General features: G+C 42.6%; 4 protein-coding genes across 7 annotated transcripts; 3 read left to right on the top strand and 1 right to left on the bottom strand.

The window, feature by feature from the left end:
- The first annotated feature begins 651 nt into the window (after positions 1 to 651).
- On the top strand, positions 652 to 5,822 carry si:ch1073-357b18.4 (uncharacterized protein LOC797129 homolog). 3 transcript variants are annotated; one of them, XM_067478322.1, is made up of 5 exons: positions 652 to 1,461; positions 1,635 to 1,703; positions 2,486 to 2,778; positions 4,049 to 4,379; positions 4,458 to 5,822. In XM_067478322.1, the coding sequence occupies exons 1-5, from the start codon at positions 1,221 to 1,223 to the stop codon at positions 4,928 to 4,930; spliced, it is 1,407 nt and encodes a 468-aa protein (XP_067334423.1). In that variant the 5' UTR covers positions 652 to 1,220; the 3' UTR covers positions 4,931 to 5,822. The 3 variants fall into 3 exon arrangements, with proteins under 3 accessions (XP_067334423.1, XP_067334422.1, XP_067334421.1); XM_067478320.1 differs by having other exon boundaries at positions 659 to 1,461; positions 4,049 to 5,822; XM_067478321.1 differs by lacking the exon at positions 1,635 to 1,703 and having other exon boundaries at positions 658 to 1,461; positions 4,049 to 5,822.
- A 362-nt stretch (positions 5,823 to 6,184) lies between these two features.
- LOC137100479 (GTPase IMAP family member 7-like) lies at positions 6,185 to 8,811 on the top strand. Of its 2 annotated transcripts, none has more exons than XM_067478326.1 (2): positions 6,185 to 6,253; positions 7,189 to 8,811. In XM_067478326.1, the coding sequence occupies exon 2, from the start codon at positions 7,209 to 7,211 to the stop codon at positions 8,136 to 8,138; it is 930 nt and encodes a 309-aa protein (XP_067334427.1). In that variant the 5' UTR covers positions 6,185 to 6,253; positions 7,189 to 7,208; the 3' UTR covers positions 8,139 to 8,811. The 2 variants fall into 2 exon arrangements, with proteins under 2 accessions (XP_067334427.1, XP_067334425.1); XM_067478324.1 differs by having other exon boundaries at positions 6,207 to 6,401.
- A 21-nt stretch (positions 8,812 to 8,832) lies between these two features.
- Positions 8,833 to 15,538, top strand: LOC137100476 (myb-like protein X). The gene is made up of 14 exons (XM_067478319.1): positions 8,833 to 9,033; positions 10,127 to 10,209; positions 10,393 to 10,770; positions 10,842 to 10,904; positions 10,995 to 11,128; positions 11,205 to 11,258; positions 11,336 to 11,384; positions 11,523 to 11,765; positions 11,866 to 11,951; positions 13,325 to 13,385; positions 13,500 to 13,853; positions 13,939 to 14,088; positions 14,183 to 14,285; positions 14,369 to 15,538. Exons 2-14 carry the CDS (start codon positions 10,188 to 10,190, stop codon positions 14,592 to 14,594), a joined length of 1,923 nt encoding a protein of 640 aa, XP_067334420.1. The 5' UTR covers positions 8,833 to 9,033; positions 10,127 to 10,187; the 3' UTR covers positions 14,595 to 15,538.
- A 738-nt stretch (positions 15,539 to 16,276) lies between these two features.
- On the bottom strand, positions 16,277 to 20,015 carry ccdc97 (coiled-coil domain containing 97). The gene is made up of 7 exons (XM_067478323.1): positions 19,555 to 20,015; positions 19,092 to 19,268; positions 17,918 to 18,077; positions 17,527 to 17,615; positions 17,272 to 17,452; positions 17,074 to 17,194; positions 16,277 to 16,474 (listed from the first exon to the last, which is right to left on the bottom strand). The coding sequence occupies exons 1-7, from the start codon at positions 19,711 to 19,713 to the stop codon at positions 16,360 to 16,362; spliced, it is 1,002 nt and encodes a 333-aa protein (XP_067334424.1). The 5' UTR covers positions 19,714 to 20,015; the 3' UTR covers positions 16,277 to 16,359.
- Between the last annotated feature and the right edge of the window lie 4,339 nt (positions 20,016 to 24,354).

Raw genomic sequence — 24,354 nt, 5'->3', positions numbered from 1 at the left:
TAAATCTGGAGACATTTCACAGGTTTCATACATTTCAAATGAATCTGTAAACATTTCCTAAGCATTAAGCTTCCTGAAATGTCCCACATAAACAGGAAAATGCTGCATTATGGCAGCATTTTGAAACATTACAGAGCCAAACGTTAACAGATTTTAGCCTTTACACAGAAAAATGGATTTGGTGCATTCTGGTTATGACCTACTGCAAATTCATCTGTCAACAAACAAGGTACAAATAAAAGTGAAGATAAAGATAACTTTGGTTTTCTTATAGGTGAATGTCTTTATATAGTTACTAATCACAAAGTTCTTTTCATGAAATTGTCCAGTGTAGTGTTAAATTATTAAATAATAAAGGCAATTGTAATGTTTTCTAAAAATTATATTGGTCTTGTTTTTAGCAGGAAAGCAGATCATTAGTTATCCTAATTCAAAACATTAATAAGAATACAAAACACGTCAATATCCAAAAAAACACATGATTTAATAATAATAATTTACAAAAAATTGTTGGAGCTTATCCCAGCATTCACAATAATGATATCCTAATCTTATTTTAAAAGATAGCATATATATAAAATATATAGTTTTTGAGATTTATTATACTTGTATATTTTTAATAACGATTGCTTTGCTGACATCACATAATTGCCTCTGACTTTTTTAAAGCTAACTGGTTTTGAATTTTGCTTAACCCGTGTTTAAGGAAGCGACATTCGTCAGCTGTTTCAGCAAAAACAGGGTTTTTTTAGCTTTGGAAAAAGCTTTCAGTGCCGGAGCGTTCACTGTGCACTATTGTTTTTGTTTTTTTGTTTGTTTTTTGTTTTTGTTTTTTTGGTAAATGCTTTTATAATAATAATGATAATTCAAAGTTTTGGGTCAACGTGTGCTGTGCGAGCGCGCTGACGTCACTGCCACAGTTGCCAGCAGCGAATCTGTGCTGAGAGCTGCGCAGCCGCTCTGCGCATCCGTCGGCCCAGCTGGACAAGCGCAGCCATTTCTCTGCTCGTCATGAAAACTCCACAGGAGGGTGGCGTTCGTCCTTCACGCACATAGCCGACCGGACATGCCGGAGTCATGACTTTAGCAGCACAAACCGAGGCTCAGCACCGCACCACCGACTGAGGTGCGCGATCTCCAAACTTTCTCCCAAATCAACGCATGCGCAGACAAAACACAGCTCCCCTCCCCTCCGTTTGGTTTCTGTTGTTGTGCCAATCATGGACGGGAATCTGCATGGAGGCAGCAGCGATGCCGCAACAATGCATGTGAAAACTGAAGTGGTGGAGGAAAACACATCCGCGCTGGTTCTGGGCAGCCAGGAGTCGCCTGCGCCCTGCGGAGATACCGCATGCAGAGGAAGAGGAGAAGGAGGAGGAGGAGGGGGAGTGGACCAGACTGCAGAGGAGCCGGCTGACACAGAGCCGCAAGCGGCCACGACAACTACTCCTGTTCTGCTGTGTGAGCGCTTACCTGATGTGTTTCCATGTTTTTGTGCTTTTCTTTTTCATGCAAACTAATGCTGCACATGTGCGCTTTCATTTCCATTTTGATGGGATGTTAAAACGGATCAGATTGTAATTGATACTGTTTATCTGTTGCTCTGTTACTCTCGTTTTTGCGCTAATCATCAGATCGTATGAGTACAGAGCGGTTCTTCACCTCCTCAGGGGATGGAAAGACATACCTGAAGATAGCTCCAGGTAATCAAGCATGAAAGCGGCCAGTCAAGCTTTTGGACTGTGTCAAGTTGATAGATATAGTGTCAAAACAGCGAAAATGCCAAATACTGTGTAATTCCAGCCTCTCAAAGGAGAGACTTTCCCATTTGTCTGGGTCCCACGCGTAGGCACAGAATATACTATGAAAATGTGAATTTTGGACCTTTGCGAAACAAAACGAATAATGGGCAGATTAGCTCATCATAGCATTTGTTTTGCTGTCAGAATAACTTGTATTTATCGCGGACAGGCGCAGATAATGCACTATTATACCTGAGTAGAACTTACACAAGATAATATAAAATGGTTACAGGCCAGTTTCTTAACGTTTCACACCGCTGATGTGTCATTGTTGGTTTCAGTGTCGTGGAGGAAGTGAAGAAATTACAGTATGTGCACTGTTTTGTTTTTCCCACTATTACATCAGCTCATCTGCTTCATTAGGACTTTTTGATCATTCTTTCAGCTCAGGCTGTCACATTTCGATCCATTCAGGCACAAAAATTTACTCCCCAATCGTCTTTACGTGACACAGGCCAACACACATTAGATTCCCGCTGTGACAGTGATGAGACTGACAGCAGCCTCCAATCAAACACTGCATGAGGGAAATTACCAAAACCAGTGTGTCCTCCTCCACTAGCGTGTTCACGTGGGACCTGATGTTTTTAAGATTTCAAATCCATATTAGTTTACTGCATGGCTCGTCCAACGAGCCACAGAACCTAATCAGAGCCTGAGTTCTAACCTCCGTCCTCTCCCAGCTTCAGTGATGCCAGCTGCTCCTTCCGAGAGGACGCTTCCCTCCGGCTCGGATTTCTCCTCCAAAGCCGTTTTGTGTCTGATCGAGGCCGTCGGGCGCCGCTGGGGGCTGTATGAGACCCGGGAACGTTCCCAGCTTTTCCAGAGTGTCCAGGAGGAAATGGCCTCCAAGGGGCACGTGCTTCCCGTAGAAAAGATCCGCCGCAAATGGAACAATCTCATTGTCACGTACAAGAGGGTTAAAGATCGCAGCCGGGAGACGGGACACGCTAAAACGTCCTGGGAGTTCTTTGATGTAAGTCTTAACCGTTGGGAAAAGAAGCTGAGGATGTGTGTGAGCTGTGTGTCGTCCTGCACTCTGTTAAAAAGCTTTGAGACCGCACAGACAATTAGACATGAAAAAAATAACTTTTAAAATCACAAAAGACACTGACAATACTTTACAGGTTTAAGGTTTGGAGCTGGCTTTGAAAATGAAACCAGATCAAGTCTGAAAACCAGCTTCCAACAGCAAACCAACAGTGTCTTTAATCCCATATACGTCTCCTCTCTAGTGCTGTAAGGAAAGTTTAATTCGTCTCTGATTTTTCAGGTCCCCTGCTTATCTGTTCCTTTGTTGTCCCTGAACGATGTACATGCAGCCTCTGGTTTATTGGTTGAGGGCTATGATTCTCACCGGAGCTGTGACAGGTTCAAACCCGTGACACAAACGTCTGCACAGTTGGTAGCGCAGTCGAGCATTTTTCGCAAGACACAGCGTCAGCAGTTTGAGTCTTGAACACTTCTGGCCATTTAAGTGTCTTTGGGCAAGACAGCACAGATCCAAATTGCCTTTGATGTTTTACACCTCACCCGTATTTCTCTGTGGATAAAAACGCCAAACGGCCAATCGTGACCATCTTCCCGTCCACACCAGATGCTGTAAGCACAGGCAAACACACTATTTCTCTGATCCTCGCCTGGTATAGTTCAACTCAGAGACAAATAGAATTTGACCACAAACCTTGTTCAGTATGTGTCGACTCATCCGCTGAGCCAAAATATTACAGATTTCTCAGAAACAGAAGTGAAATGATTAAAACTGGTGACAGCTGTGCTGCTTTGTTCCTTTTCTTTGTTCAAAGATGTTAAAGATGAAAATGCAAAAACGAGCCCTCCGATTTGGCCACGGTGTCCCGAATTAGACTATTTGATGTGGTTTTCTGAGGTCCTTGGCTAGAAATCGGGACTCTGCTTCTGTTTATTGCGGTGTGAAATTCAAAACCCATTGTTTCAGAAATGATTGCACAATCTGGGTAAACCGTTTCCAGACATTATGGTTGTAAACTGCATAAATGTCATGCAGTTAAAACAATGGGCCTGAGGCGAATCGATGAGGACAAACAACAGAAATAAAAAGATTTTGTGATTCAGTCTGGTCAGAAAATGGCCGTAAAACAGTTAAACAGTGGCAGCATTAGATCATTGAAGCCTTGTGTTTCGTGTGAATAGATGTTTTCTTACATGTGAGAGATCCACTGATCATCAGCTGATCTTAGTGAGAGCAATATGTCGATTTGTTTCAGCTGATGGACGCCACGCTCTGTGACACCGTTGGTACTCAGATCATCAGCAACAAAAGAAACAAAGGGGGCAACAGTGTTCCTACGCCTCCCTGTCCTCCGGCAAAGATCGCTGCTAAACCTCAGCTTCCACAGCCCACCACCATCATCCGCCCTAATAACGGAGACTTTGCTACAGCTTCTGCCATTGGTGCTGGTGCTGGTGTGGAGTCAGCAGGTCCGGGAGCTGCCACCAGTCACATCATCGGCAGCACCGCTGCCCTAACCTCAGAGACCACAGCGACCATCAGCACTGCCAGCTCCCCAGACCTCAAGCCCCTGATCGTCCTCAACGGTGAGATAGTTACAACCACCATTCATCCAGTGCCCAATGTGCCACCTGCCTCTTTTATCTCCTCATCTCGTTTTGCAGAAACGGCCACCACTTCCACTTCATTAGGCTCAGCCACAGACACCAACACACTGAGGCACTTAGGCCACAAAACTCCAACATTCTCACCGGGCGTCCTACCTTTTTGCCTTAGCAACAATCAGAATCTCCTTGGCCTTTCCACCTCTTTCCCTCAAACATCCTCCGGTCTCACTTCCTCTGTCGCCACCTCATCTTCCTCCTCAGCCATGCCAGGAACCGAGGGACACGGCCCCAAAAGAATCGAGGAGCAGAGCAGCGCAGTTTTGCTCCAGGAGATTCTGAAGCGGCAAGAGGAGCAGGCGTACCAGGATCGAGTAGCTCGCCACAGGGTTGAAGCCCGGGAGAAGCGGCGCGAGAGGAGGGAGGTGCGGATGATCGAGTCCCTCGGCAGGATAGCAACAGCCCTGGAGCTCCTCTCCTCCAAACAGGACACAGTCATCGCCCTCCTGCAGAGACTGGCTGATCGTAAGTGATGCAGGCGAAAGACTGGAGCGTCTTCAAACCTGTGTTTTCTCATGAAAACTTCCTAAGACTCTTGTCACGTGACGACCCAGAGTTTTTATATTAACAATGTTACTGAAAGGTGCTTAACTCTCCTTCCATACTCCACAACATTGTGGAATTAAAAAGGACATTACATCATATCAAATACTCACCTTTTGAAATTGAGGACGACTGAGGCGGCGTTTTCAGAAACAGCCTCCAGCTTATTCTCAACACTTCTGCTTTTCTCAAGGAAAAATAATTTAACCTTTGTTTGAAGCAAACACTCAAACGCCAACTTCAAACAGAAATACGTCCCATTATCAATGCTCAGATACCAATAAAATGTAACAGCCCTTTTACAGAACAATGGCCCACGTCTTTGATATGTTGTTATATTTGTATATTATCTTATTAAATTGTTGGTATTGATGCACTAGTTCCTCAGTAGTATTTTAACACTGCACATAGCTGGTTGAGGTGGAGCTTTATGCTGCGGTCAGGTGGCCGCCAATCAGTCGAAAGATAAATCTGGTGGTTCTTGATATGATAAGACAGGAAAGAAGAAAACACAAACCTCTGTTTCCCAACCTGCACAGATTTTACTGGAATTCCGTGGTGAAACATCGGAGGTTCTGACAGAAACGTGTGTTTGAAGTGGCACCATCTCAACGTCACGAATCTAGTAGAGAAGAAGTACATTTCCATTTCCATTTAGTCATCCAGCAACCGCTTTTGTCCAAAGCGACTTAGAAGTACACAACAAGCCAAGTGTAAAGTAGCTGCAAAAGTGTTTACTTACATACTCAGAACTGCTTTGAAGTTCAGCACCTGAGGAAATGTACACAACCACTAGATGGTGCCTTTGATCCAATGACAGGTTTTTTTGTAGTCAGCTGAAGATTTTACAAGGTAACACACTTTCAGGTTAAACATTTTCTCTGTGGCTTTACTGTGACATGGTATATTATACTGTGACGGTCGTGTATAATCTGTACACAACTGTCATTAGACTAGTTCCATCATACAACATGTGACACGTCATTGCTTTACATCAGTTGCCAACAAATGCAAAAAATAAGAGGTTTAATTTTTACCACGAAGCTAAACTGATTAAGTGTTTAAGCACGTCTATCATTTTCTACAACGCTTTTCAAGACCTTCGACACGCTTAACATTGTGAAACTTTAACTTTTTTCTGCCCTCTTTACAATATCCTCTTTCACTTTCATTTTGCACATTAGGAATGTGATTTCCTCGGCAGAGCACAAAGGGAGCAGTGTGGAGAGGAGTGATCTGACAAACAAGCTTCAGTAAGACCTTAGGAATAAAAACTTTCTAGGTGCGGTGTTTGGCAGTATTTGTACTCCGTGAGCGGCATAAACAACACTATTGTAGGTCAGCCTGCTTTGGACATGATGCCTGACTGCTTGCCTGCTGCCGAGCCTGATATTGAGATGGGTAAGTATGAAAAACCCTTGATTTTGGTTTTGACCTGAGGGGTTTTCGTGTCTCACTTTGTTTAACAAAGCAGAGAGGAAATACAACAACCACTGGAATCCAAAGCGTGAAGGTTGAGCAACTGCAGACAGGTCAGGGCGACACAGCACAGTGGCTTAGCCGAGCTGTTAGCGGAGTTTGTGTGAGTCTGTGGTTACTGAATGAGTAACTATGACTGGTGCTGGAATTACTGCCTTTTGTTTACTGTGACCTGTTTCACAAGGAGTAAAATTCCTGTGTGTTTGTGTGTGTTGAGGAACGTGAGAAAACACTGAAAACACTGAATTCAGATTGTTTAAGTTATGTATGTATCTGTGACACATGCCAACACTAAAATCATAAATCTTTTTAAAGGATTTTCGTCGAGTTATTAAAGTAGTGCGATCAGATTGTACTGTCGCCTAATGACGATCTCGAGGAGTCAGTCACAATAAAGTGTGAATGTGTCATAGGGGCTTTAAAAGATGAGTGAAGTCAGTTTGTGACCTAGGTTCATGTTCGTCTTCAGTGCAAACCACCTAAAATTGAGCTGTGTGAAGAACAAGAGCAGCATCTTTCCCCTTTGTTCTTCTTGTGACGACACTATGTAAACAAGAAGCTACCGGCAGAACTGAACAGAGACATCTGATGAGATATAGACCGGGAATGTTGATCATAAGCCAGACAACAAAGGTTGTCGAGGTTTGAACAGCATTTCAGAGCAAGAACTTTCGTGTAATAACGTGTCTTTCTTTTGTTGGATTCACAGAGGTGCAGGTCTTGAGGATCATGCTTCTTGGGAAGAGTGGAGTCGGAAAGAGTTCTAGCGGGAACACCATCCTGGGTAGACAGGCCTTTAAATCAGACATGAAGCTGGACAGAGTCACCAGATACTGTGAGAAGGAGGTCGGGACTGTTGGGAATGGACCTGTGGCTGTGATTGACACACCTGGGCTTTTTGAGACGGACCGCAAAAAGGATGAAATAGTTCGAGAAATTCTGAAGTCCGTCAAACTTCAAGACGGTGGACCCCATGCATTTGTGTTTGTGGTCCCTTTAGGACGGATGACTCTGGAAGACCAAGATACCAACACACTGATTGAAAAAAAGTTTGGTCCAAGAGTGTGGGACTACACCATCGTGCTGTTCACCCATGGGGATCGTCTGGAGGGAAAAACCATAAACAACGTCATCTCAGAGAGTGATGAAAACCTCCGCAACTTCATTCGCAAATGCAGCGGCGGCTTCCACGTGTTCAACAACAAAAACCAGGAGGACCAGGACCAGGTGACGACCTTCATGGCGAAGATCCACACCCTGGTGGCGCTGAATGGAGGCGGTCACTACCACACAAATCTGTATCCCGAGATGGAGAGGAAGATCCGCGAGAGACAGGAGTGCATCCTGAAAGAGAGGGAAGCCGAGATCAGCAACAGGGAGAGGGAGCTGCAGGAGCATCACAAGGGGGATGAACTGAAGGAGAAGAAGAAGGAGCTGTGGAGGAAAGAGGAGCTCAAAGCGAGGGTGGAAGCAGAGAAGCAGGCCAGCAAGATGATTTTCACGCTCCTCCTGTTCCTGGCACTAGTGTGTGTACTGGTAGCTTGGGCTGTTAGCTCGTCCAATGTGTGGCTGCTGGGGGTAGTAATGATTGGGATCTGCATGTTGTACGTGATGTTTCCAACTATTAACAAAAAAATCCCGTGGCATCGTTACATGTAATGTATTTTATCGAGGAAATTTGCTTTAGTGTGTAATTCAGTGCATATCACAAAGACGTAAAGCTACAGTACGCAACCTTATTTGTAGGAATGTCCCGATAGACTAAGTACAAGTACTTACATTTGAGTACTCGCCCACGGTGTAGCATGGAAAACCCAAGGCTAGAATACGTGAGGCCAACCATCACTTTAGAAACAGAGCCACTTTCACAAAGAACAAAAAGAAAAGGAAAGAAGTCAAACCAAGCACAGATTTAGGGTGAGGTCCTGGATGGACTGTAGAGTCTGACCAGCATGCTTCACCTCAAAGCATCTCAAAGGTTTTGAGCGAGGCTCTTCCTTCTAACCAATCAGCAAATGTCAACAGTTTCTGCTTGATTACTACGTTTTGCAACTTTATTATTTATTTGCTTTTCATAACGATTGAGGCTGAAGCTGAAGGGCTTGGAGCTGTTTCAGAGTTGCATATTGTAGCTTTAACCCAGGGTCATGGAAAAACAAAAACCGTGACTGAAAAAGAAAGAAAGTTTGACTTTTATGTTTGGTTTATTGATCGGTTATTTCTCTGCCATGATTTAAGATAAATTATTGCTGATTATTGTCATTTGGGTTCCCTGTGCTTTTTAATCGGTTTTGGATTTTGGCTGCTGGTACGGAATAAAAATAAAAAACTTGCTAATTGTCTGAGTGGTGCTTTCCTATCGAGGCTCATCTCACCCCACATCGACCCCACCCCCACCCCCACCAGCCCCTCTGCTGGCAGCTTTGCCACATTGGCCCTCAACAGATCAATGTGATCCTGCACTTTTGTGGGCGGTCCTGCTAACTTTCTGTTTCATTTCGTCTGATCGGCCTGACAGTGGAGGTGAGACTCTTTTCTGTCATCTCATCTGCAGGTATCTATCGTTATTGATGGTTATTATGGACAATTGTTAAGCGGATGTTTTGGTTTTATTAACTGCATACACGCACGTACACACACACACACGTACACACACACACACACACTACCTTACCTTTGGCTGCTGTACTGTAAAAAAGTAGGTGATGATTATATAGATCAATGCATATTTATCAATGTAACACACATATATATTTATTACTAATTTACTTCCGATTCAGATGTGGCCCATCGCGTAATGTCCACAGCGCAGCTCCCCGCACGCAAAAGCGTAATAGGTGAACATGAGGACAAATCCCGATGATAAACTTCCGGATTCATATTTGATACAAAAACAGAAGGGTTGTGTGGCTGTGGCCACAACAAAGGGCCGTGGCCACATTGCGTCTCGATCTTCAGGAATGAATCCGCACTGACCATAGAACAGGAATTTGCCACAGTAAACGCGGGTCTGGAAGCCGAGTCACACAGCTCCTCTCTCTCTGTGCAGCCGCACTTTTCAGCCGCTTTCCGCGGCTTTCTACGCAGGAAATGACAAAAAAGTGCAGACATTAAAAAAAAAAATCTCTTCAACTTCAGTATTCATCCTCCTACTACACCGTTTACTCTGTTATGTGGACCTCACTTTATTATATAACAGAGGTGTTAAGTACTTTACTGCGTTTCCATCTCACTGCAAGTCTGAGGAGCTGCACTTTACTGCACTGTTCAAATGCTTTAGTTACTTTTTGCTGATGCAAAATCAAATGAACACAGTTATGGATTTGACCACCTGTCGGTACATAAAATAGTTAAAAGCAGCTGGAACATTACAAGTTGAGGAATGCTGTCCCTTACTTTGTAATTATTAATATGACCTTTCTTTGACATAGCTTTCAGCTTTCAGCAGGTACCTTTTTTAATTTTAACTTGCAAGTTAAAGTACGAAAGTACAAAATAAGCAAATAAAAATACAAATTTAAAGTGGTACTTTTACTTGTACTGGAGTATTTGTTTTTAGCAAACCCTTGCACTTTTACTTGAGAATTGAGTTTGTGTGCTTCTACCACCTCTGCTATGTAGTATAACACAGCGAATGTCCCTTACAGATGTTTGCATAGGGTGGGTTTGCGTCCCCAGTCGAGCGTGGTGCTTCTCTGTGGAGTTTGCATGTTCTCCCTGTGCTTGCAAGGTACCTCAGTTTACTCCCACAGTCCTTGAGAAATGTATTAAAAAGGAAAAAACATAAATTGTGGAACAACATGCATGTGATATACATGGATATAATCTAACAGAAATTCCGTATAAAGTCAAAACCTATGAATAAAACAACTGTCTAACACAACTGTTTTTTTCCCCTATATTTTTGTGAAAGAAGATCAAATGAATAGGAAAAGAAATAGAATAAAACTCTTTACTAAAGAAGAAGAGGAGGATTTTTACAGAAAAAATGGGCTGAGGAAAAAAATGCCCGTCAACTATACTGAAGACGGTAATGTGCAGGAAGAGGAGGAAGAAGATGAGGAAGAGGAGGAAGATCAGGAGGACAATGAGCCAATCAAGAGGAGAAGAAGGAGCAAAAGACTCACTATCGAAGAAGAAAAAGAAGAGGAGGATTTATACAGGAAAACGTGGCTGAGGACAAAATCGCCAGTCATATATATTGATGAGGACGAGGAGGAAGATCAGGAGGACAATGAGCAGCCAGGTCCATCCACAAAGAACACACACCACCAGAAAACACAGGGAAACGGTGAGTCTTTGTACCCATATAAACCCAACCTGCTTTACTCTCTTACTCTCCCAGTGAAATCCTTTGTGCAGGGCTCTTGGCTGTGACCTGTGGAAACAGAAAGGGGATCCTGGATAAAGAGAAGCTGGAAAGGAGTAAGCAGAAACTTCACAATTCATCAGGAAGTGAATCTTTTGTCTTTTTCCTTCTTTCCTGTTTGTAATTTGTGCTGCCGCTCTGTTCAGGTGAGGAATGTATAGAGTGCGAGGGCTGCTGGTTCTCTCCTCCGGCCTTCGAGGACTTTGCGGGGAAAGGCAGCAGTAAAAAATGGAAATCAACGATTTTCTACGAAGGTAAACCTCTGCAGGATTTGTTTGAGGTGAGATGCTGGTACACAGAATGATCTTTAGTTAAAGCTGGATTTAACATGAAATGACGTGTCCATCTCATCTCAGAAAGGGTTATTAACCACTAAGGGATATAAGAGGAGGGGAGGTGAGACCACAAAGGTAAGTTGATGTTTGGATGTGAAACTGATTCTGTCAAAGTTGCCTGAGTAATAAGCTATTTTCCCTCAATCCTCCAGCCGAAGAGACCTTTGTCACCACCCTGTGAACCAAACAGATCCTCTGAAGGTTTGTCTGCGCTTTCTTGGTACTGCAAAGCAGAAATGAAACAATGCAAAGCAGAGTGCATGGCAACGATTCATCACCCATTTAAGTAGTAATAAAAACACTGTTAAATGTGTTGATATTATTACATCCCTGTAAAAGAGACAGAAATGAAGTCTTCAGAGGAAACTGAGGAAGATGATGTTAAAGATGACGACTGGCAACCAGGCAGTGTCGAACTGGTCCTGGAGACAGAGGGGGAAAGCGTAGAGGCTGAAAATGGCGCAGAGGTTGTAGACTCAGGAGTTGACGAGAGTAAAGAAGAGCGAGATAAAATGGAAAAGGGAGGAATGGAAGATGGGGAAGACGTTGCCGATAATGACAATCTGAGCAATGTTTTTGAAGGTGACGAAAGATCCTCGTCTACAGAAACACGATTGCTTGAATGAATGTTGGCACGTTAGGCTGCCGAGCGCTCCTTTGAACGTCACGCTTCCTCTTTCAGAAAAGGAGTCGAGGTTGAACAAGTCAACGTCTGAGAGAAGTGCACTGCGGAAGAAAGCAAAAGTCATCATCGAGAGGCTTCCAGAGGTGAGACAGAGACGCATTGTTGGGCTGGATTTTTAAAAAAGCTTTTTTTTTTTCATGTGAAGGACCACAACAGTTAAGAAATAAATAATGCAGGAATTTATTAATTAGTGCTTAATTGAAATCAACTAATTACTTTACTCATCCATTCCTTCGCCAATCTATCTCCAACGTGTGTGAAAGAAAATAAGCAACACATCATCCCACATGTTTGAACACAGCACTGAGAAGGAAGCAGGAGAATGAAAGATCCCTTGTTTGCATTGCTCTGCTATTTGCCAGCTCAGGGCCAAACGTGTCAATCACTTAGAAAGTGGAGAAACGGGAGGAAAAGCTGCAGAAAACACGTTTGCTAATAGAAACAGGACGATCAAGTCAGTAAATTACGTCTCTTATAAAACAACATTTTGAATTAGATTTTGAAATTTCACTATGAAATTATTTTGTGATCGATAATTTGTTCAATGTAATTAATAAGTCTTCTTTTCATTGCCCGAAAAACGCTATTTTGAAATACATTACTATTTAGTCTATTAGTGGCTTATACAATAAATTAGTAATATAATTTAGTGATTTCAGTTTTTCATTATAGTACAATACAAAATATTTATTCCCCGACTCTTGTGGTCCTTCATATTTGCCATGCTAGCAGTAGCACGCAGACTCTTGATAGCGATCCATTAAAGCTAAAGTGTGTAACTGTGGCTGAGTGTTTTTATTGAACATATGATCAACAATAAAACCACCAGATGCATTTAATGGTATGCGTTATGGGGGGGGGGGGGGGGGAGCATGGCGCAGGCTCACAGGGCCTTCAGCTTAGGAAATATTAGCATGCTAACGTGCTAACGCAAACTAGGATGGTGGACACTGCAAATACGTAACATCATCACTTTGAGCATCCTGGCATGTTCGTAGCTTCAGACCTGAAGTGAAATATCATTTTTAGCCTTGGGTCAATTGCCTCTGACAAAGATGGCACCTACTAAGTCTCCTAAGCCAGAAAATTGCTCGTTATAATAATACATAGAATAATAATCAGCTGAGGGGGTAAAAATCCAGGTTGCAACTGCTACTAAATTCTAACGTGAGAAATATATAAAACCACCTTAAATGTATATCGTACTACAATTTCTATCTATTTAGAATGATAGTGATTTATTTCAGCCTCGGATTTAGTCATTTTCCCCCTTGTGCTGAAGTTCAGCACCTGGGGTGGCCAATCAGAGTTTGGGGGTAGGCAGGTCCACCCCCTCTGGCCCCGCACCTGCTCCTACGTTTTATAGAGGACAATAAAAGCCAAGTACACCGAGAAACTGTTGTACTCTTTGTACAGTGGTGCTGATGGAACAGTGCTGTGTACTCTATGTATGCAGCACTCTGTGTTTCAGGCCCAGAACGGCCGTCGGTCCAACTGCATGAAGAATCCACTAGAAGGTGTGTACGTTGGTTTTATCAAGACTGCTCTACGTGAGCAAGTTTGAGTTCACAAGCAGAGTCACAGGCCTTTACATTGGAAGTGAATTTTAGATGTACTGCGTTTGTCTACAGACTATTGGTGTCAGCCAGTGAATGAGAGAGAGCAGACTGATGAGGGGAGAGAGGAGCACAGCGGTTTAGAGATAGATGAGCCCCCCATCACAGCAGCTCAGGATGTCCCACCCAGGGATGGAGCAAACGGAGAGGAGTTCATACAAAGTGGCAAAGGAAAAGACGGACAGAGAGAAATCCAACGTGAAACGGAGAATTCGCCAAGATGTCCGCCTGCCACAGCTACCTCGGCCTCTCGTGTTGTCAATAGAATTGAAGCGGCTCAATCGCTGGGCGGCCACGAAGCCGCCCACAGCTCCTTCACCCTCCTGCTGCTCACCGAGACACAGACAGGCTCTCGCGGAGACATGATAGGTAATGGTTTCACAGTTCATTAGTTGGTAAGGTGGCTTTAGATTTCAGTGGTCAGTTTTGTTTTTCGATATTTTTGTCCGCAAAGACGACTGGGCGAAGAGGGAAGACGGACGGCACACTGATGTGGCAAGATCTGAAACAAATCAACCTTGTACAAGTGGAAATATCTGGGATGTCACCTCGAGGACAATAACCACGCAGACAGACATCAAGGCTGAAATCTTACAGACGAAGAGTGAGTTGTTCAGACGCCACATGTGCCTGTATGAGTCCCTTTGTTTTCTGCAAGACTGAAAATACAAATTTCTATATTCTTTTAAACTTTAAAGGCCCCTCCACTAATCCGGCTGAGCTGGGAGACGAGAGTCGGGGGCACACAGACGCCTCCACATCTGACTCAGGACAATTACGAGAGATGAGGCTACAGACAAGGTAAAACCAACCAATCGCATAGGCAACTCACTGAGCTTCATTGACTTTACAGGCACGGCCATAAAATGTTTTCCCTTCCACAGGCTTCCCCAGACAATTCAGGCCAAAGGCAGCAGTCATTCTTTGGAAATGGTGGAGGGTCCGTCCTATAGTCCCCCAACTAGCACTGATCTGGACACAATGGGTTTAGATCACCTGAAGAGAGAGAAAATTAAAAGGCAGCTAAAAGTACTAAAACTACAAGAAGAATATTACACTTTAAAGATCAAGAATCTTAAAAAATTAAATGGGGTCGTGGGAGACCCGTAAAGACCCCTCTGTATGGACAAGGTGGTGGAAGTCAGCATAGATGTATATAAACCTAAATTCTTTTTAACTTTTTTATTCTTAAGGAGCAAATGAAAAAAAAAAAAAAAAGGTTTAACAAAAGTCATTTGGTACTTTGAACCACCGATTGGCAAGGTGTCAGCAAGGGGTCAGCGAGGGGTCAGCAAGGGGTCAACAGTTCTACAGTTTTTGAACTCAACTACCCTGATTAGCCACAACATTATGACCACCTGTGACATTCAATACAATCCAATACAGCAGCTCTGCGATGAATTCTACTTTTAAAATTTCTAATTTTTTTAGGTTGAAACTGTCAGAAAGGTGATAATTCTTTGTTTCTAATGTTTTGGCCACTCTTTTTAAAATGAGCGTTGTCCACATGGTCATATTGTTGTGGCTGATCAATGTTCGTAAAGATCACAAGATATAAATTATCACTTATATTTCTCCATTTTCTCCTGTCTTTTGTTTGAAAATATATATTTTTTTTAACTCAAGTTGTTGGACCCTCCTCAGAAATGAGGGTCAGCCACACTGCCAGTCTGGGTTTATCATACATTAGAGCTTGTTATCAAAGGTTTGGCCTGAAATAAAGGCGATTACTGTGGCTCAGTTGGTAGAGTGGTCAGAGGTTCGCGCCCCCCTCTTCCCGACCACATGTCGAAGTGTCTTGGGGCATGACACTGGCCACCCAAAAGCCCCTCCCCATCACCAGCCGTGCAGTGCCGGTCTCAAACCCGGCAGAAATTGAGGAGGTTTGCGACAGGAAGGACATCCGGCGTAAAAACTGTCCAAAATCAACATGCTGTGGTGACCCTGAACTGAGAGGATAAGACGAAAGGACATAAAAATAAAAAATAAAAATAAAAAAAACGGTGTGGACAAACATGTGAAACAGGCTTTTGAAATAAATCTATTTTAACTAAGCTGCATTGTTGTGTTAATATATTAGATGTATAATGACGTGAGGCTTAGTGGACTTGAACGGATCAGATGCTAAATTGCATTTTCCCTTTACATTCTGCATGATTTGTGGAACACAGAATGTGCTTGACTGCAACTGTTTATCTCATGGAAAATTTCAATAGACATTTCAGATAGATTTTTTTTTTTTTTTTATATGTATCAGATGGAAAACAATACACTACATTTCCATTCAATTTTACAGTGTGCATACCGGTGACCCCATTAACGGAGCATCGCAGTGATCAAGGCGAGATATGACCAGCGTCCGCTCAATGAGTTGGGTTGTATATTCGGTGAGGTAGGGTCTGATCATTCTGGAGGTTGTAGAGGGCAAATCCGCATGTCCCACTAACCGTGAAACTAAAGATAAGTGTCATTTCCTTAACAGCTGTATGTCAATCAAAAGTTTTATTTCCTCTTTTAAACTGATTGTAAACTGAAGCAGAAAAGCATTTTAGCTGAAATTTGTTTCCTTAAAGTCAACTACAGCACAAACACACTACGCTTCCTTATCGAAACTAATAACCAAATAATGAAACTCATAAACTTGACTGAGTAACCCGTTAGTGATTCACTATGCAGGACGCCACACGTTGCATTCTGTCTCCAGGCTGAGAGACAACCAGGTGGGGACGTGACAGAGTTGGAACCATAAACCATCTGCTGTGTGCTGCCAATAACCATCTCAGATTGCAAAAGACTCACAAACAGTATTTATTACCAGCTGTTTCTGTGTTAAACAACATTCTTATTTACAGATCACTCAGTTACTGAACCACCACTATTCTGTCATAGTCTCTTCCTCTTCCTCATCATCATCATCATCAAAGTACTGGTCCTCAGCATCTCTGCTGACGATGTCCAAGTTGTCATAGTCTGGGTTTTCATCCACCTCACTGCAACAGACACACAAACACTTAGACTTATTCTACAGCAATTTCCCCAGACGTTCTCCAGAACCGTCTTTGTGGACAAGTACTTTGTCTTACTGAGATGTTTTGCAGCTTAAAACACTTCTGCACTTTTAGTTACCATGTTGAATCATTTTTCCTAGCGTTGTTTGTGTTTTAGCTTTAGCAGGTTTCTGTGCTGTGGACACCATCTTCTGAAATGTGTTAAGAAGCAGTGTAAAGCGCTTTGAGTGCCAATAGGTAGAAAAGCGCTGTATAAGTGCAGAACATTTGCCATTTGCTAGAAAACACATTTCTCCCTGCTACTTCCACTGTTGGGAACGAGCTACAAGGTAAGACTGAAATCAAAGTTACCGCAGGAGAAAATGGGCATTTACTGACATTTGGTTGCCCTAAATATTACGTTGATAAAAATAAAATTCTTAACCAAATGTATGTCATCATACAGTCTTTGTTGTAGTACAATTCAGGGAGATCACCCAGATTACCAACGGACTTTTTCCCAGGACGATGTTCTATTGTCTGCCTGATGCAGGTGCAGTTTTTACCCCCAGTTATGTCTAGTCAGTGTGGGTGTTGCTGACCTGTAGTTGAAATCTTTGTCTTTGCCATCTAGGAAGCGCTGGTGCATCTGACTGATGAACTCCTCCCTAAGCATAGCCTTCTCCTCTGCATTAGGCTCCCACTCCTTCTGCTGGACTCCATCTACAGTACGAACACAGAGAGAGCTCAAATGAAAGTAGTGAACGTGGTGTTTAACAAGTCCGGTGCCACTCTCTTACCATCATCCTCTTCCTCCTCCTCCTCCCGTGCGCCCTCTTCTCTGTCCTGCTCCTCCTGCAGACGATTCTGGATGAGACGCTCCTGGTAGGAGTTGAGGAGGAGGTGGGCTAGGCCTCCTGTTTGTTCTCCTGGTCCGCTCTGTGCACCGTCCAGCATGGCTTCTTGGGAGCGCTCCAGTAACTAAATCATTAGCATAAATTATAGAAAACCGAACACTAGGTAAACTGAACTATCAATAATGAAATAAAACTCACCTCCTCATCAGTCAGGTATTGGCCAATATATTGTTCGTAGAGCAGTGGCTCCCTCATCCGCATCTGTTCTTCACTGAAATACTGACCCTCTAGAGGAGGGTAAAAACCGGCAGATAAACCAAGTTAACAGCAAGTATAGACATCAGACATAAGTATGTTGTAACTGCTGAAAGCAGATACTAATTCTAAGTCCCTATTACTAAGAAAAACCAAAACTATCTGCACAATATGAATATTGGAAAGTGGAAAAAAAATAAAAAAATTAAAAGCATAAATATTTACTGGAATCATGTTTAACATTACAACACACTCTTCATTTACTGTAGCCCAGCTACAGTAGCTGACCTAAGACACAAAGCTTGCTGTGAAACATCAATACCCTATTGCATACCCTTTTGCAGGACCCTGAGGGCAGCGTAACGCTGGTTTCTGACCGTGACCCTGTTGGTACATCCTGTGGCTCGTCTCTGTATCACTTTGCTGTAGTGTTGTGTTCGGGGGTCTGAGCAGACGTGGGCAAACGCTGACAGGTGCGGAGGCTTGAGGCAGGACTAGAGGGGGAGGAGAACACATAGTGCTTAACGCAACAAGCCACTGTATACTTTTGTTGGTTATGGAGAGCTGCTGTGATAACTTCAAAAAAAAGAAGGATGGTAGATGATTATAAGGGCATCATTTCATAAATGAAGTGACGATTAGATGTCTGGTTACTGCAGGTCTGTATCCCCAGTTTGTACCACTCATGTAGAACTTAAACTCCAGACAGAGAGATCAACTGCTGATAATCAATAAATACAACGTGACATTTTCATAGCGTCCTCTGACAACACTCACCTCCTTTTTGTCTGCTAGTCATCCGGACAAATAAATAAACAGATCCCTTAGACAAAAAGTGCTTATTCGGTTTCAGTTAACAGCCCAAGGCACTGTAAAACTTAAAGCTTTACTATCTTCATGAGAAAAACAAACAAAACTTCTTGTGATGTTGACATTAACTGTATTATAGATGGCACTGGTTAAAAAACAAAAAACCTTGTCTTTGTGTGTCTATCTGGATGTGCTGTAATTCATTGCCAACCAGCAGACCATAAGATTTGTTCACAGTATCCGGGAAGCAAAAGGAGACTATGAGGACTAAGAAAATAACATCAGCTCTTACGTGAGTCTTGGAGACACCACCAGTTCAGCTCCACCTAGTTTTTAGCGGTCCAGGGGTAACGTGAGGGTCAAAAATGTTTCATCCCTTTATTTGGCAAGATGGTAGTATTCAAGGTATATGGAATTAAAGTGTGCAGTTAACTGTTGGCTTCCATACTAGCACCATATACGCCTGCCAAACTGGCCACATACAGATCATTTAGTCATGTGACATCTGGGAATCTATTGGCAATATTCTATTGTGAAGTAATTGTTTTAGGTTAACATGTCAAACTACTAACCTACACAAAACTTCACCTGAATGGCTTAAACTGTGTTTTCCAATATTTTAAGAGGTGTTTGACCAGAGTACCTATACACACACTGTACGTGTGGGATCAAATTAACAGTGAGCAGTGAACACATACATGGTACCTCTCCAGGAACACCAGTGGTCTGCTCCTGTACTGATGCAGAAGCTCCTCTCGCCGCTGATCGAGGGTCAGTTCAGCCTCTCCTATCTGCTGGCTCTTCACCGGGCTTCCGCTCATGGCCACGGCCTCTACCATGGCGTTCACACAGCTGGTCTCTGCCTGGCTCACATTCTGTGTAAGAAGCAGAAACGCGCTCAGTAACATGTTTGCATTGCAGTACACTGAAGATGGTGACGTTGTGGGTAAACCCGGCCAAGCCCCAGCGTGTGGTGGACAAACGCACAGAGGGGCACAGGCTGGGGCTGCTACTCTCTACTGTAGCCTTCTTTTCGTGAAGTTAACATTACGAGACTGTTGTGTTGGACTGCACTTAATTTGGCTACTGTTTCTACCGTTAAGAAATTTTAAACTTTGGTTATTTCAAACTGAGCCAACCGGCAGCTGCGGCTGGTGTCACCTGCGCGTCTTGCTGTGGCTGCCGTGTGTCTGCTGAGCTCCGGGTGAACACAAACGTCTGCGACCGTGTCTCCGGTTCTTGCGGTATTTGTCTCTTTGCTTCTGTCTCACGCAAACGTGGCTGTGTTTTAACGGCAGGTTCAATCTCACCCCACATCATTAAGCGTAGCTGTCAAACGACGTACCAACGTGTTCCCAGTTGCTCTTGACACTTACTAAACTAAAGCTACGCTAAACTAGCTAATCACCGTTTCAGTCTGTTTTCAGATTATTACGGATGTAACTGGACGGAGCGCGATGCCACAGTTACCGAAAATAGCACGTTAATGTTCTATGTTAAATGTGAACATTCTCACATGGGAAATAAATTTAATGAATTATAATCTAACGCTTCAAACTTGTATTTATTTAGGTAAATTGTTTGTCCGCCATATTGGTCCGTCTTTAACACTGATCCCCAATCTGCGACTCAACTAAAAGTTCCGCTCTTGGGCCTGATTTTGTCGCCATCTTCTGGTAAATTGTTGAACATACAAATACATTGTAATTGAACTATGATTTTTATTTCGTCGCAAAATGTCTATTTATCATGACACCTTTGCTTTATTTGCACTTGCCTCCCGTTTTCCTCTGATATTTTTTGTGCAGATACCCATTGCTACGTGAAGATATCTGTCTCCTTTTCTATCTTTGTGTTTTGATATTTTTTGCAGTGTATGTCATATTGAATAGTGTAAAAAATGACTGACACATATATAAAATGTTTTTTTATTTCAAATCAGCTTCTTGCTTTTTTGTTCAGAAATTATTATTTATTGCTCAATGCACATTAACTATTTCAGATAAAATAAATTAAATAAATGCCTTGGATATATGTGAGACCAGTGGCTGTCTTGCCCCCAAAGTCCCTGGTAACCAAGGAAACCAATTTTTGGATTGACACCAAATGCTGATGCCTCCATCTCCAGCCCTCACACACTGAGCTGCACACCCTGCACAGACCCAACTGTCCATCAGAGATGAAAGGGGTAAGTGGGACCGAAAGATCAAATCTGCTGGTTTGAATAAGTCCTGTTTTAGTAAAAGTGTATGAAAAAGGCCCTTTTATGATATCACTGGATTTAATTACAAGAATCTATTTAAAGTCAAGTGTGAAGCAAATGTTCCTAAATGGAGATGGTGCAGAGGTTTAAATTTCAGACAAACCAGTTCTCCTTTTACACGACCTCATTGTAAACAGATGCTCCACAATGCTCTCTACTAACAGAAAAATATTTGAGCAACACCAGATTTTCTTAGAGGGATGGTTAAAACCCAAAGTCTGCTTATATGCACATTTAATGTAAGACTTTTCTCCGTTTCCTGCCAGTAAACAAGCTTAAATTTGGTACCGTATACACAAATGAATTAGCATAATAATGTAAAATGAGAATAAACATTAGTTGTAGTCTAAAAGCAGCTCACCCTCCACCAGCTACAAAAGTAAAACACTGCTTACACATTAAAGAACGAAGTAATTATTACCAAGTGTAGAGTCACACAGATTATTTGCATTTTGGTGGTTTGCACTAGTATATTTACTTTTAGTACTTACATTACATTTTCCAGATTATACTTAAATGCTTTTACTTAATTAGCACTTTCAGTAGAGGATGTTTACTTGTAATAAAGTATTTTTATAGTAACATATTAGTACTTAAGCACAGGACTTGCAGCTACATGCTCTTATTGTAGTTATTTAAATTTTGTGTTTTGGTCTTCAGCTAGAGGCAGACTTTTAAACTCTGTTAGATTTTCTCTTACTAGGCTGCACAGATTAATGTTATCTCTCGAAGTCTGCATAGTAATATTCTACATAGTTAAATTTAGAAGTGAAAGTGAGCCCATGTTTGGTGACTATAAATGACGTGAAAATCATAGTGATATTTACAGCTCAGTTTCTCTTTCACTTTTTGGACCTTTTGCCAGAAATGTTGTTGAATAACCATTTGACCAACTGAAATAATAGTGATTTAATTTACATACATGCATTAACCAATTTATTAAGTTTTAAGCATTTCCTACCTAATAGAACGAGTTTAACACACAATAAAAAAAATGAAAAATCGCTCTCATTAAATAAAAATAAAAATTACTGGCTGTCAGAAGGACACTCGACAGACGTGTGTATCAGGTCATCGGTCATCTGGAGCATGTGAAAAAGTTAATCAGCAGTTTCAAAATGATCCATGTCTCCACTGTCTTGCTTATATGTGACCGCAACAAGCATTTATCTAAGACACAGCATCTGGTTTAATGGTTAATGGAACAAAATTTCCTCTGAGGGACTCAAGGTCTGCTTTAGTCCTGTTCAAGTCCCAATAATCAGCTGTGTGTATGTGGTCGTGTGTAAGGCGTGAGTGTGGATCACTAGTTCAAAAACCACTTGGCTGTTTGAGTTAAACTATTCCTGAGCGGCCTTTATTTAAAAAGGATTCCAAGATGAAAAGATTACAAAGCATAGTTAAGGTTCTGTTTTAGAGTCAGCGCATGGTCATCACATCTGTGACGGCACCAACAGGTGGAGAAGGAGATGTAGCTTTGGAGAAAATCTGACACATGCTTCCGTTGTTTCAGGAAAACAGGTTTATGAAGCTAGAGATGAGGTGGGTTTGCTGGATGCTGTTAGCGATACATAACTGAAGCTGGAATAATGACAGTGTTCCTTTGTTGCACTCTATTCTCAGATCCAGGCTTTCATTGCTTCTATTACCGAGCAGAGCAGTCGCTCGGGCTGTCTGTGAATTACTGAGTCAGTTTTTAACGATCACACATGAGTTTGCAGCCGCTGTTGTTGGCAGTACCTCTTTTGACCTCTAGTCTCATCATCGCCTCTCAGTGACATAACAATGAATCAGTTTAATAGCTGGACTACCTTATCCGGGGGGGACGCGGAGACACCAGTGAGCTCATACCCAGACCCTTGCTGCAGGGTTAGGGAGTCCAACTACAGGGTGAAGCCGTGCTGTGGTTCTAGGTCCTGTTTTGCACAAAAGGAGTCTGGTTCTTCGTGTTTCTGTATAGTGTGGACATTTTTTAGGAGCCATGTTTGATGTATTTCCAAGAAATGTTAATTAATAGACAGACTCTGGATTTTTCAGTGAGGTACTGAAGTTAATATAAAGAACCCAGTTACTGAAGATTTTATGGACCATAAAACCAAATCCAACACATTATTCAAAGAGTGAAGCTGCAGTATAAGATGCCTTTAGAGGTAACACTATCACGAGACTCAACATCAACCCACTGCTTCTCTGCCTTCTCTTTCGCTCTTCGATCATCCTCTACACCCTGCACAGCCCATCGGGAAAGACAATATCTCTGCACTGCTGTTCACTGCAGCTCTTCACATTAAGACACGTTTTGGAACCTATTTCTGCTAAAAATATGCAACAAAAGTTACAAACGTTTGCTTTACAACGAGCTGTGCAGCGTTTTTCTGCCAGGTGCTGTAGAGCAGTTACAGATGTTCAGCTACGTATCTCCAAATTCAAACCCGCGTCCTGAAAACCAAGGCAAAAGGCAAATATACTGAAAGTCCAGCATTCGAGCCCCAGTTTTGACCTTGGTTTGAGAAGACGCCGACTCTCCAAACTACCTCTACGACGTTTCTGCTCGTTATTAAACAGATTAACATCTGCCTCCACTGATGCAGCAAAAACCGAGCTCTGTGTGTGGGAGAGAGCCGGAGATTTACTGTCCACTTGGAGCTCTCAGCAATTTGTTGGCTTTTATCTCAGCGTTTATGACCGATACGAGGACACGCTTTATGAAGACTGTGACTGACTCACACACACACACACACACACAAATGTGCAGACATATTTTTAGATGCACTTTTATCCTCACTAATGTAAAGACACATGGGCTGTCATGCACACTCACTGAGAAGAAACAGACACACACACACACACACACACACACACACACACACACACACACACACACACGAGCTCACACAAACACTTGCAGCAAAGCAGGATTATCCCTGCCAGCGTTTGGGCTGGGGCCTTATCTGAAGTAATGGTGGATCAGAGTCCTGATTCGTTTTCCCCTCTCTTGTCAGACTGAGGAGTTTTTTTGCCTGAGGATGCCGCATCCTGCATATTAACACACATACACACAGGCTTATTGGAGTGAATCAGTTCACCAAACAGTCCTTTACGCCTGTGTGCAACAGAGTCACCGACAAACCCAAACAAACCTTTAGCGTGTGCGCATGTTTTTTTTGTTTTTTTTGTTTTTAAAACACAAAGAGCACCATCGGTTCAGCCTAACGCTGACTGACACCTCTCTCACGTTAGCCGTCACATCCTATTATCTGATGTCATGTGGGACAGAGCCTTAATAACGGAGATGAATGAAGCTGTCAGTGAACAAGTGTTTTGCAGTGACTCAGTACAGGGAGAAGGCAACATGGCCGAGCACTTTAGAGGCAGAAGGACGGAAAAGAAGAGAAAGTTGCACCATGGTGAGACCAAAGGTACAAGTTTGGAAGAGAATGAAGACTAAAATTTGGATTCTCACTTTAGGCTTTTTTTAACTGAGGAGCTTGGGACCAGAATGAATCTGATTGGCGTCTTCATGAGTCACACATTTACATAATCCTTGAATTTGGCCTAAAGACATTCGCTTCACCACCATCTCAGCAAACAGCCAAACAGTCACTTATGTCTTTCCAAAGCTGTAGGTCTGAACTTCTAAAATGACTCGAAACACCATTGGAAGAGAAGTGACGTTATTGTTCCTTTAGCTTTTCATC

Source organism: Channa argus, chromosome 15, assembly GCF_033026475.1.
Source record: "Channa argus isolate prfri chromosome 15, Channa argus male v1.0, whole genome shotgun sequence".
NCBI classification, from domain to species: domain Eukaryota; kingdom Metazoa; phylum Chordata; class Actinopteri; order Anabantiformes; family Channidae; genus Channa; species Channa argus.
Note: the sequence above shows the minus strand (reverse complement) of the source record. Positions and strands in the feature narration are given on the sequence as shown.